Raw genomic sequence first — 12626 nt, forward strand, 5'->3', positions numbered from 1 at the left:
TGAATACAAGCACTGAAATACCATGACAGTGGATCTCATAACCTTGATAGCTACTACCGTGTTTCCCTGAAAATAAGACCTAGCCGGACCATCAGCTCTAATGTGTCTTTTGGAGCAAAAATTAATATAAGACCCTGTCTTATATTATGTTAGGTAAGACCCAGTTTTATAGTATAGTAAAATAAGACCAGGTCTTATATTAATTTTTGCTCCAAAAGATGCATTAGAGCTGATGGTCTGGCTAGGTCTTATTTTCAGCGAATAAGGGCATGTAGTGTACACTAGACAAAGGGATACACTGGACAGTGTATCATTCATATCCTGGGCAGAAGGGAGTGGGGTGGTGGGAGATTTCATCATGCTACTCAGAAAAGCACGCAATTCAAAACTTATGAATTGTTTATTTCTGGAATTTTCCATTTAACATTTTCAAACCTCATTTGACTGTGGGTAATTGAAATCATGGAAAGCAAACTGTACACCAATTAATACAACTAAGGGGGAAAAATACATGATCATCTCAATTGATGCAAAAAAAGCATCTGACAAAATGCAACGTTCTTTAATGATAGAAACACTCAGAAAACTACAAATAGAAGGGAACTTCCTCAACACGATAAAGGGCATTTATGAAATACCAACAGCTAATATCATACTCAATGGCAAAAGACTGAAATCTTTCCCCCTAAGATGAGGAACAAGACAAGAATGCCTGCTTTAGCCACTTCTATTCAATACTGTATTGGAAGCTCCAACCAGAGAAATTAGACAAGAAAAAGAAATAAAACACACCGATATTGAAGAGAAAGAAGTGAAACTATCTCTATTCATAGATAACAAAGATGTTATATTTAGAAAATCCTTTAACATCCACAATACATTAGAGTTAGTAAACAAATTCAGCAAACTAGCAGGGTACATGATTAATATGCAAATTCTGTATACATTAGCAATAAACAATGTGAAAAGTAAATTTAAAAAATTCCATTTACAATAGCATCAAAAAGAACAAAAGACATAGGAATGTATTTAACCAGAGACATGCAAGACTTGTACAGTGAAAAGCATAAAATATTACTGAAAGAAATTTTTTAAAGAACTTAAACAAATGGTTTAAAAATATGGGAGGACATTTTGTGTTCATCGTCTAGAAGACTTAATATTGTTTAGATGGTAATACTCCCAAAGCTCTCTGTAGATTTAATGCAATCCCTATCAAACCTGAATGGCCTTTTTTGCAAAAATGGAAAGCTGATCCTAAAATCTATATGGAATAGCAAGGGACCTGAATAACTAAAACAATCTTGAAAAAGAAGTGGACAACTCACACTTCCCGATTGCAAAACTTACTAAAATTCAATAGTAATCAAAACAGTATTGTACTGATGTAATGACTGATATATAAATCAATGGCATAGACTTGACTGTCCAGAAATAAACTCATAGAACTACGAGTATGGTCAATTGATTTTCAACAAGGATGACAAGACCATTCAATGGGGGAAAGAATATTCTCTTCAACAAATTTGCTGGGACAACTTGATAGCCACATGCAAAATAATAAATTTGGACCCTTACTTGATACCATATACAAAAATTAACTCAAATGAGATTAAAGATCTAAATTTAAGGAATAAAACTATGAAACGCTTACAAGAAAATATAGGGGTAAATCATCATGAGTTCAGATTTGGTGATTGTTTCTCAGCTATGACACCAAAAGTACAAGAAACAAAAGGAAAAAGTAGGTTAATCGGACTTCATTAAAATGAAAACTTTTCTGCATCAAGACATTGTCAAGTCAGCTATAATTGAAAAATAAATTTAAAAAGACACTATTAAGTGAATGAAAAGATAACTCACAGGATAGGAGAAAATATTAGCAAACCATTATATACGCTTAGGGTCTAGTATATCTATTATATAAAAACTCTTATAATTCAACAACATAAAGACAAACCATTTTTAAAGTGGTCAAAGGACTTGAATAGACACTTCTCCAAAGAAAATGTACAAATGGCCAACAAGCACATGAAAAGATGCTCAACATCATTAGTCATTAAGGAAATGTAATTCAAAAACCACTTCACACCCACTAGGATAGCTATAATAGGAAAAACAGAAATTAACAAGTGTTCATGAGGGTGTGGAAAAATTGGAACCCTTGTACATTGCTGGTGGGAATGGAAAATGGTACAGCTACTATAGAAACATTTGGTGGTTCCTTGATAAGTGAAGCATAGTATTACCATAATAACCCAGCAATTCCACTTCTGAGTATACACCCCAAAGACTTGAATCAAAACAGGGACTTGAAGAGGTATTTGTATACAAATGTCCGTACCATCATTATTCACTTGCCAAAAGGAAACCACCAAAATGTCCATCAACAGAAGAATGAACAAAATGTGGTATATACATACTATTATTCAGCCATAAAATGAAATGGAAGTACTCAAACGTGCTACATCCTGGAGGAAACTTGAAAACATCATGCTAGGCAAAAGAAACCAGACACAAAAGGTCACATAATATGATTCCATTGATATGAAATATCCACACTAGGCAAATCCATAGAGATAGAAAGCAGATTAGTATTTTCCAGAAGTTGGGTAGAGGGGTAATGGGGAGTGACTTCTTAATAAGTACAGGGATTCCTTTTGGGATGATGAAAATGGTGAATGTACTAAATGTTATTTTATTGTATACTTTAAAATGGTAACTTTTACATTATGTGTATTTTAAAATAAAAGGTTTTTATTAAAGAAAAGGTTTTAAAAGATTTTATTATAAGAATTAGAGGATATGAAGAGGATCTGTTTTTATAGTTTGCAAAACTACTATGTTCTAATGTGTCTCTGCAGTATATTCTTATATTCTACATCAAAAAGAGTTCCATAAAAGAAAGGTTAATTTGTCAGTATGCTGTACATAAATTCTAAGGATTGCTAAACATAAAATTATATTATGTGTCTGTTCAAAAAAAGAAATACCCTTTTTTTAATAGCAAGGAAAATAATTGAAGAAAGTGTTAAATTTGAACCAAGTGTTCCCAGGTGAACAAATCTCTTCATTATTCAAATGCAAAGCAAATTTTTTTTGTAGGAAACTGAAAAACATTGATTAATGAAGCATTAGCATGGATACTATATAAAACATAATTATACAAATTCCCATTAGTAATGCTTATTTCTTTTAATGAACAATTTGTTTTGGCAATTTTATGTAGATAAGAGAACAGAACATTTTTATAACACTCTGGACATTCAGAGCATTAAACAGAATGGTCTTTGAAACAAAAAAAAAAGCTACTGTAAAAAAAAAGACATGGATGCTAAGATTAAACAAACTTCTGAAAATTCTAAAACACAGACACCTAAATAGAATAAACTGATTTCCTGAACTCTACACACATGTACAAGATAAGAATTTCAAGACTATGGCTAGATATCATGTTAAGGCCATTCAGCAGACTCAAGAACTGGGTTCAAAAAGGCTTCTTGATTTCCAGTTTGATAAAGTTCTCAAAGAGCATCTTACTGTCAGAGTATATAGTCCAGAACTCATAACAGAAGAGGCAGATCAAGAGCCACAAAAACATAAGTATTTAATCTTTTATTTTTCCCTCACCGTAAATCTAGGCTAGTTTCATATTGACCTTATGCAACTATTTGACTTTGAGGATTTGAATAAAACAGTGTTATATACTTATACTTGATCCTTCTAAAATGACATTTAAGAATAAATAACCACCTTAAGGTTTCCTGGGAATTTTACTCACCCTTTACCATACCCTCCTCCCTCTTCCACATTCTTATAGCATTATCACTAAACCACCACAAAGAGAGAAATTTTAAAAATAACAAAATCGACAAATGTGAATCCAATAAAAGAAATTATTAGAGATTTTAAGGTCTGTGGTTTTATAACTGTCTTACAATAGTTGAATTTTAAAGGTCTTTTCTAGAAACTTCTAAATAAATTTTTATTGGAGAAAAATAGAACCACCATATACACAGGGAAAAAGAGCACAAAAATTCAACTGATAGATAACTGAAAAGTCACAATCATCCAATGTTGTTTGTAATTACTTTCCAATTTTTTAAACAGCTCCCCTCAACTTGTTTTTTTTAATAGTCTTGCCAATTTTTCAGCTGAAACAGCATGAAGTTTTCAAAAAATTAAGAGCCTCAGGGAAGGGACCAGCTTTCAAGATAGCGAAGGTGACACCAAGAGTCTCCTCCTAACAGGACCAATTCTACCTAAAAATTCCTTAAGAGTAACTACCAAGTTATACTGTGGAACAATCTACATATCTCAGAAACCATTAGGGATGTTAGAACACTAACGTAGATGGCCCAGTATGGAGAAAGGGCAAACACAATAGTTGCATTTCCTTGTTGAATGAGCTCATGTAAGGAAACACCAGAGGAGCTGAGAAAATATAGGTGATGGCTACTCAAAAAGAAATTAGAAAGGCATTTGAAATACCACATATTGTTAGACAACAGTGTGTACATTGACGCAATTGTGGAGAAATAGGCAACTTTGTTTAAATAGCTGTTCACAGGTCTTTAAGAACTCAAGGGAACAATCAATAGCAGACAGAAGAGCCAACTCTCCTCAGTTGACAGCTAGCACATAGGTATTCTTCCTAATGGCCCCCAAACAGTCAAAGAAATATATTGCTGCAAAAAACATTAAAGCAGTTCTGATTTTTAAAAAAACAAAACAAAATTTTCGGCTTCTCCTCCAAGATCAATTCCCTTCAAAGCTTCAAGGAAAAACAAACGAGGAGGAAAAAAAATTCCAAAAAACAAAACCCCACAGAAACAAAGAAAAAAAACACTGATGGTAAAGAAAAGCTTTTTACTCACATTATCAATTTGAAGAACAACACTTTTGCTATTTTCTATGTTTGAACAATCCTAGGACATTTCTCCAAAAAGTAGGTGTCCAGTGGCTATGAGAACTCTTTATCTTCAAGCAATTTTGAAAGGAATAAGATCAGCACAATACAGAATTTGAAATTCCTAACGAGGGGATGTGTGGAGAAAATGAGGGAGGACTTTCACATCTAGGGCTTCAGGAAGTTAGAATAAGGATGACAGGAAAGGTTTATTTACCAACAAAGATTTGGGATGCTTCCAAAAAAACTTTGGTGGGGAAAATAGCTATGCTAAATCCTAAAAAGCCTGTAATAATCTACAATTGGTCCAAGTTAAAGACGAAACTGCCCAAATAACATTAAAGTCTAAAGTTGAAAACCAGTTGGTGAATGTTTACTTGTGTAAAAATGTACAAAATATGTGGGTTTTGGTCTCTTTTGTGATGTTTATATTGCATCCAATTTTAATATGAAGAAAGAGTTGGATTTTTCTCTCCTACTGTGTTTTTCTAGTACAAATTATGAGCAATTTTCTATTTCAGCTATTTTTATAAGTACCTGTTAGTTAGCACAGTAAACTCAGGGCTAAACCATATACACACATCCCATAGCCATAAATGGAACAATTGAGGATGGGTATATACAAGAGATTACATAAGCAACTTTTCCTCTACTTGAAAACTTGTTTCCAAATAAATTTTTTCAAAACATCCCTTTCAGTGTAACAGAACATTACTTAGTAAAATATCAATAACTATGACAACTTATTTTTCTTTTCAAGGGAAATCACAAAACAGGTAAACAACCAAGTCCAGGGTGGTTTTCCTATTTGATAAATACATCCAGAACTCTGTACAGTAAATAAAGTTTGCATGCAGTTTAAGTATCTTTAAATGACATTTAAAGCAAATAAACTTTTGCTTCATAATTAATGGTGTATAAGAACCCCTCCCCCCTCTTTTTAATAGTCATAGGGAACTCTTGCCCAGTTCCAAAGAGGAATCAAGAAGACCAGGTACTTTCTTACGAGTTTTCTGCACATCATACTAAATAACATGCAAAGAGTTCAACAACGTACTTCTTAAAGGTAAATATTACTCTTTTAATGGGCATGTTAACCACCGAAAAAGTCAACTCAACTATTTCCATTACACTGCTTCATTTGGTCATCGGTAGTATAAAAAAAGTCAAATAATATAAGATCAACAGGTTAGTTTATCGACTGGCTACAACATGAGACACAAAATGCTCCAAGGCCAAAATTTTATGCAATATAGTTGTACTGGTTTGGGTTTTCTTTATCTCTTTCCATGTAGTCCCGGTCAATTAAGGATTCTATTCTCTTCTTAAGATCAGCAGGCTGTATGTAAGAGAAGGCAAATTTTCAATGCAAAGCTCATGCTCATTGACTTAAGCCCATTTACCAACACCCCATTCAAAAAAGAACAGTTTTGGCTCACTGATTTAATGTGTTTAATTGCCTTAATTTTTTAAAGAGAAAGTATACTGAAAATAATCCAGATTGAGACATATTTTTATACCATGCATATACTGTCACACCTGGTCATATTATTGTACAATACTTTCTATTACTTTTCTATTTTATAGAGGTCTTCTAAGAACCAGCTATTCTCTGCACAAATACAAAAGACTAACTCATAACTTCACATGAGAACACATAAGTTTAGGGAGACAGAATGCTACTTAGTCTTGCCAACACAGTTTAAAAAGACAGGTAGGCCCTACATTTGGGCAAAAGGTATTTCTCAAAGTCAGCTTGCATTTTTATTAAATAAAAAATGTACTGCATAAATCACTATTTACAAGACTACAACAAATGGTTCGATAAGTGAAGTATCATCTAATAATTCAGATCTTCGTATTCCCAGTTTAATGTAAGATTTAACTGTTGCCTACTATAAACAATTTGGAGTTTCAAATCCCACTCGTGGTTAAAAAATCATCAAGAAAGCTTATAAGCATGTTCTCATGATTGTATTCTTAGCTCTTGGATGACAAAATTCCACTGCCTTTTGTATCTAGCCTATAAAAAAATATAATCTTGCTTGCTAATAGAGTTTTTCATATTGTGCAAAATGGCCACTTGATCAAGAGGGTTAAAGAGGGAAAGTAGTCTGATGGGGCAGCCAAAATTTCAGACATATCACCCAGTAATTCCAAGGGTTGAAAATCAAAATGGCTTTCTCTTAATTATGGTGAAAGACCTAGAATATCACCACAGTATTTATTACAGTATTCCTCTTATCTTATCTAGCATCAGTGATCTCTCTGGCTGGAGGTGAAATGGTTAGCAGAGCATGAGGGTAAGAATGTAGTAATGAGGAGGCAGTATTAAATTTGGTGAAGACATAAAGTCTATCTAATTAGAATTAACAGCTAACAAGCACATTATGTGCCAGATCCAGTGCTAAGTTTTTACATATATTATCTCATTTAAGCGTCACAATAACCCTACAAGGTAAATGCTATTACCATCCCCATTTTACAAAAGAAAAAAACAAGCCCAAAGCTCATGAGAAAGCCAACAGCTAATAGTCTAGCTAAACTCTACCAAGTGTTTATCATCACAAGGGTTTGGGAATCTTCTAAAACTTAGAAACAGTGCAGTACACCATCACATTGTCTAAGCCTCTTTATTATTAGGCATTTACACTGGAATGTCCATTTAACAACCAATTTCAGTTTGCCAGAACTATTGCTAAACTTTTCAAAACGATGGCTAGTTATCTGTATAGTTTCTAATGGACACTTATATAAGCTAACTAAACAAAACATTTAATTTAAAATAACCAAATCTTTCAAATACCAAAGTATTTCAAGGAGAAAAAAGTAAGAAAGAAGCTCAATAGAAATATAGTGAATGAAGTTGAAAATTTCAAATACTCATTTAGCAGCTAAACTTTCAGCTTTTATATTAAATAAATAAATAAATAAATAAATAAATAAATAAATAAATAGGTTTTATAAATTGTTTTTCCCTTTTTATCACAGCTGCCCACATATTCCAATAAAGGTTCTTTTGGAATCATATATATGAACATGATAATTTAAAACTTTTTCCCTCCAAATGATCTTGAGGCTTTAGTCTATGTTTGTAAGATTTGTGTTTGAAAATCTAACGTATTCTCTTTTATTTATAACAAGCTCAATATGAAAACACGGAAGTACCTACCTTTACTGGAAATTTCAACTGGTTGTACACTTCAGAAACAAGGAGATTGTGGCTAAGTGTCTTTCTCATCTTCATAATTCGAACAATTGCAGCATCAATTTGATACTGTCTGTCTTGAAATACTCTTTCTGTAGTGCTTGCTTGTTCCTCAACCTAACAAAGAAGTTTTAGACTTAGGAATTATACCTGAAGTGAAACTTAATTAATTATACAAATTGTGTATTTCAGGGACATAACACACAGCTAATACTTTAAATATGCCAAATCACCTAAAAGAACCTTATACAGGAAATGACAGAATATATCCTACAAACATAACTCCTTTCTGTCCTAATTATAGAGCTGTACCTATGAAGTAATGCCAATGTTAATAGAAAAATACCATCTTTGAGTTGCTTTTTTAAAGTAGGGACCAGCTGATGCAAAATTTATCATTTTCTTTTACTCTATCCTCGAAATCTTCTAAATAAGTCACAAGGAGTTATTGACCAGATTTCTGTGTGACATTAGCTTATCTGTAAAATAATTGACTCTGACCGCTGACTCAAGTATGGTACTAACCAGCTAATCAAAGTTAAAAAAAACCTTTTGTTTGGTCATATATAAATCAGAAATGCATACTGTTACTGCTTACATTCATTCAAGATTAACAGAAATTTAGGTATTTAGGAGTCAGTTTACCAATTTTAATGCTAAAGAAAAAATGTTCATATTTGGCACCTAAATCAAAAGAATAGTTTGGGCTTTTTGCAGTTTCTTTCTGTTACAGAATAAACATTTTAAAAGGACATGGTAATTTTCTAAGGGAATATTATGCCTTTGATGTGAATGTCAACAAGACAGGAACTTGTTTAAGATACTGACCTCTATCCCATATTAAAACTTTCTCAAGCCCTGCATTAAACCTATTAGGACTGAAATCAACTGGTTTGAAGAAATGCTGTAGTTGTTGGTTTTCTTAATAAAAGTTTCTTACAATTTCAAAAGGCAAAAACTAACAAAATATTCACTGTTAAAGAAATACTAAATCATTCAGATTTTTCATCAAGCAAGTTGGCAAAGATTTTAAAAAGAAAATATCTTTAGTGCTGGTGAGGGCACCATTAAGACAGGCAGTCATGCTGCTAGACAGAATGTAAGTTGGTCTAGCCTTTCTGGAACACAATACGACATAATGTGTTAAGACTCTTAAAATGTTCATACTCTTTGACCCAAAAAATCTACTTCCACGAATTTATCACAGGAAAGGCTCAGAAAGATTAAGATTTAGGTACAAAGAGGTTTCTTGCAGTTTTATTGATAATACTAAAAAGTTATGAATTTAGTTGCCCAGAAACAGACACTGGTTGAATAAATTATAATAGCCATGTAAAAGAATATTATGTGGCCATGTGCCACTTTATCGAAATATTTAATGGTATGGAAACAGTCTAAAGATTTAATGTTAAACAAAAAAAGCAGTACATGAAACTGTTGAGTATCAGGCCCAATTGTGTGTACCCCCCCATAAAAATACAAAATTAAATATTGAAATACATTGAACTAGATATAGGCACAGAATATATTGTTAGTGGCAGTATTATAGGCAGAAAAATCTTCTTTATAATTTTTTATTATGAACCCATATAATTCCAGTGCATGAGGACGAGGAGAATGCAAAAGAAATACCGTTTCTTTCATCTGGATTTGATTGATCTTTATCCTGAAAAGTTTGTGTTTGAAATCATCATTACAAATGAACTTGTCACCATCTTCGATATCTTTGCCCTTTGGATTTTTTGCCAGAACTCTAGCTTTGCCACAGGCCAAAGACTGCAGTGTTCTCCTTAATTCGCCATCCTCTGAAGAAGAAATAGTGGCTTAGTTATTTGTTGATAGCTCATCAACAAGAACACCTATATTCAACCTCAATCTAGCTTCAACCCTATCCGTCTATTAAAACTGTTTCCTTTTTACCCCAAGGTCATCAACCAATTCCTCTTTATTCTATCCAACAGCTTTTTTCCAGGTCATCCTCTAAAGACTTCAATTATTCCATGTGGATAACTACCAAATCTTCAGAAATGACATCTCACTTCTTTCTAGTCCCACATTTAAAGAACACCTTCACCTGGCTGTTTTTACTATCATCAACTCCTGTATGTTCAAAATTGTATTCACCACCTTCCCCATAAAACTGTCCTCTTTTTAACTGTTAGTCATGAAGCTACCAGCCTACTCAGGTGAGATACCCGGGAATCATCTTAAACTCTTCCTTCTCCTCCATCTTTCACGTACCTAGTAAGTTGTTGCTTCCTAAGAGATGCCTCTTCTCCATTCTCATTGGCCTCATTCTAGTCTAAGCCCCTTATTACTTTATCCCCACTAGCTTCTGGACTGGAACTTTTTCATCCTCTGAGCTGCCCTATTGTCTGCTGATTCCAGTTAAGTTGTCCAAATAAGTCACTTCCACTATGTCACACACTTGAGACCCTACAATGTAGGTTTCATCTGCTAGATTTATAAGGCTCTCGATGATCAGCCTCTACCCATCTTACCTTACCTATCTAATTTTTATCTCCCTATTCCGTGCTGCAGTTAAACTCTTCATGACTCTTACCCACACTGTGCTCATTCCTACCTTCAAGCCTTTTCTCACAATTATTTCCCCTTGCAGCATAGGCCTTCTCCCTAACTAAAACTTGAAGGCCCAGCTCAAGTTCCACCCATTTCATGAAGGCTTTCCCAACTGTGCCAGTCCAGTGATCTTTTGCTTCACTGAATTCCTAACACACTCCTAGTCAGCACCACAGATTGATACTTATTGGTTGTGAAATTATTTCAAATGTTATTCCCCCCTTTCCCAGTGGTTACATTATGAGTGCTGAGGAGAGGGATTATTCCTCTATATTCCCCCAGAGCTCTTAACTTAATGCAGTGGACATAGTAGACACTAAATAAAGCTTGCTAATCAACTGATTCAACACAAACCTATTCCGGTAGCCTGCTTGATCTCTTCTAAACTGAACTCTTCTCCCTCATTAAACATTAGCAGCACCAGTGTTTGAAAAAGAGACACCTGGAGTTCTTTTTTACCCTGTTGGAGAAACAACAGTGTTTAGCCATCATTTAAAAAAACAACACACATATGAAAAATTAATCAAATAACTAATCTCTTACAGGAAAAAACATTTTAATCAGTGGATTTAGAAACACAGATTAACATTATGCGGAAAAGCCAGTATGTTCACTGTAGGGCTTAGCTGTGGTGTGATCCTACCTAAAACAGGAAGAAAGACTGGGTGACCTTTCTATAGGTCTATTTTTAAACCTTTATAATTAAAACTGAACAACAAAGTAATGAAAATTAATAATTTAGCCTTATGTATCATTAGATATTTATTGCAAGCAGCAAGAAATCACTATTTTTGACATTTTTGACATTTTTGATTCAGGTAAGTCATGAAAAGCTGCAGGAACCTTTTGAAATTGATGAGAACTGTTCCCCTTAACACCTACTCTATTCTCTAGCCCCCGGCAAGAAATGAAGTTTCCTGTTAAGAAGTGGCAGTGTGAATTCTGCATCTACAAGTGGGGAAAGGGTGGGAGAAAGGGTTTTCAGTTTGCAGCAGGGCCAAATCAACTATGGAAAAGACCATTCTTATAATATACACAAACTTGTGACAAGCTATCACTGTCATGCATTATTTAGGATAAATTTATTAAACAAGTTAAGAGGGATGACCTCAATATCAAAGATGAAAGTGAAAACTAAGTTTGGGGAACACCCAACTTACCTCTTTAAATTCTGCCTTTAGTACACAGTGTCCTAGGGTTGACTGCCACTGAAGTTTCCTGCCACTATGTTTGCCAAGGTAAAATGTCTTGAAAATCTCCTGAAGTTTTACCATCTACAGTAAATAAAAAAAAAATCTTTATTTAAACTCTGTATCCAATATCACGTTAACCACTTTTTATATTTACCTCATGTATAATAATTTCTGGATATTTTTAAGACTTTCCAGTAGGTTCACTGATCATTGATGTAAGACAATGATCTCCCAACGACCAAATCTAATGGTCTTTATCATTCTTCACACTCTTTGCTCTCTCTGCAACATTTAATCATTCCCTCTTTTGAAACATTCACTTCCAATGCCTTTTGTGCCACTGCACCATGCTGGTTTATCTCACTACTGCTTCTTCACTGGCTTCCTTCACAAGTTCCTCTTCCTACCACCAAATGAGAGCCCTTTCCAAAGTTCTGCCTTAGACTTTTTCTTCCTGTTTCTACATTTTCCCTCTTAATGAGAGAGATCTACTACCTGGGTGTCCATAATTATCTCCATGGAGGATTCCCAGTATCTATCTCTCTAGTCTTAACCCCTTTTCTAAACTTTGGTCCTGTGTTGGACAGGAGTTAGGATGGATTAGTTAGGATGGATTTACTCAAGCACCCATCACTCAGCAATCCAACCCCCAGGTGACATATGAGCAATAATTTTTGAGAGCTGGGCAGAGTGGTAAGTACTATCTGGGGAACTGAAAGAAGAGTCAGGGAAATTG

General features: G+C 34.0%; 1 protein-coding gene across 6 annotated transcripts in view; it reads right to left on the reverse strand.

Annotated features, from left to right (window-relative positions):
• Positions 1-381: 381 nt before the first annotated feature.
• The window catches only part of CUL4B (cullin 4B), a 117419-nt gene continuing 105174 nt past the window's right edge, over positions 382-12626 (reverse strand). For all 6 annotated transcript variants that reach the window (XM_019717655.2, XM_019717653.2, XM_019717656.2 and 3 more), the window contains 5 exons: positions 11858-11971; positions 11052-11157; positions 9750-9922; positions 8082-8234; positions 382-6248 (listed from right to left, as the gene is read on the reverse strand). In XM_019717655.2, the coding sequence (XP_019573214.2) occupies positions 6153-6248; positions 8082-8234; positions 9750-9922; positions 11052-11157; positions 11858-11971 (642 nt within the window). In that variant the 3' untranslated portion in view covers positions 382-6152. The remainder of the gene's footprint in view (positions 6249-8081; positions 8235-9749; positions 9923-11051; positions 11158-11857; positions 11972-12626) is intronic.

This window comes from Rhinolophus sinicus, chromosome X (genome assembly GCF_036562045.2).
Source record: "Rhinolophus sinicus isolate RSC01 chromosome X, ASM3656204v1, whole genome shotgun sequence".
In the NCBI taxonomy this organism is placed as follows: domain Eukaryota; kingdom Metazoa; phylum Chordata; class Mammalia; order Chiroptera; family Rhinolophidae; genus Rhinolophus; species Rhinolophus sinicus.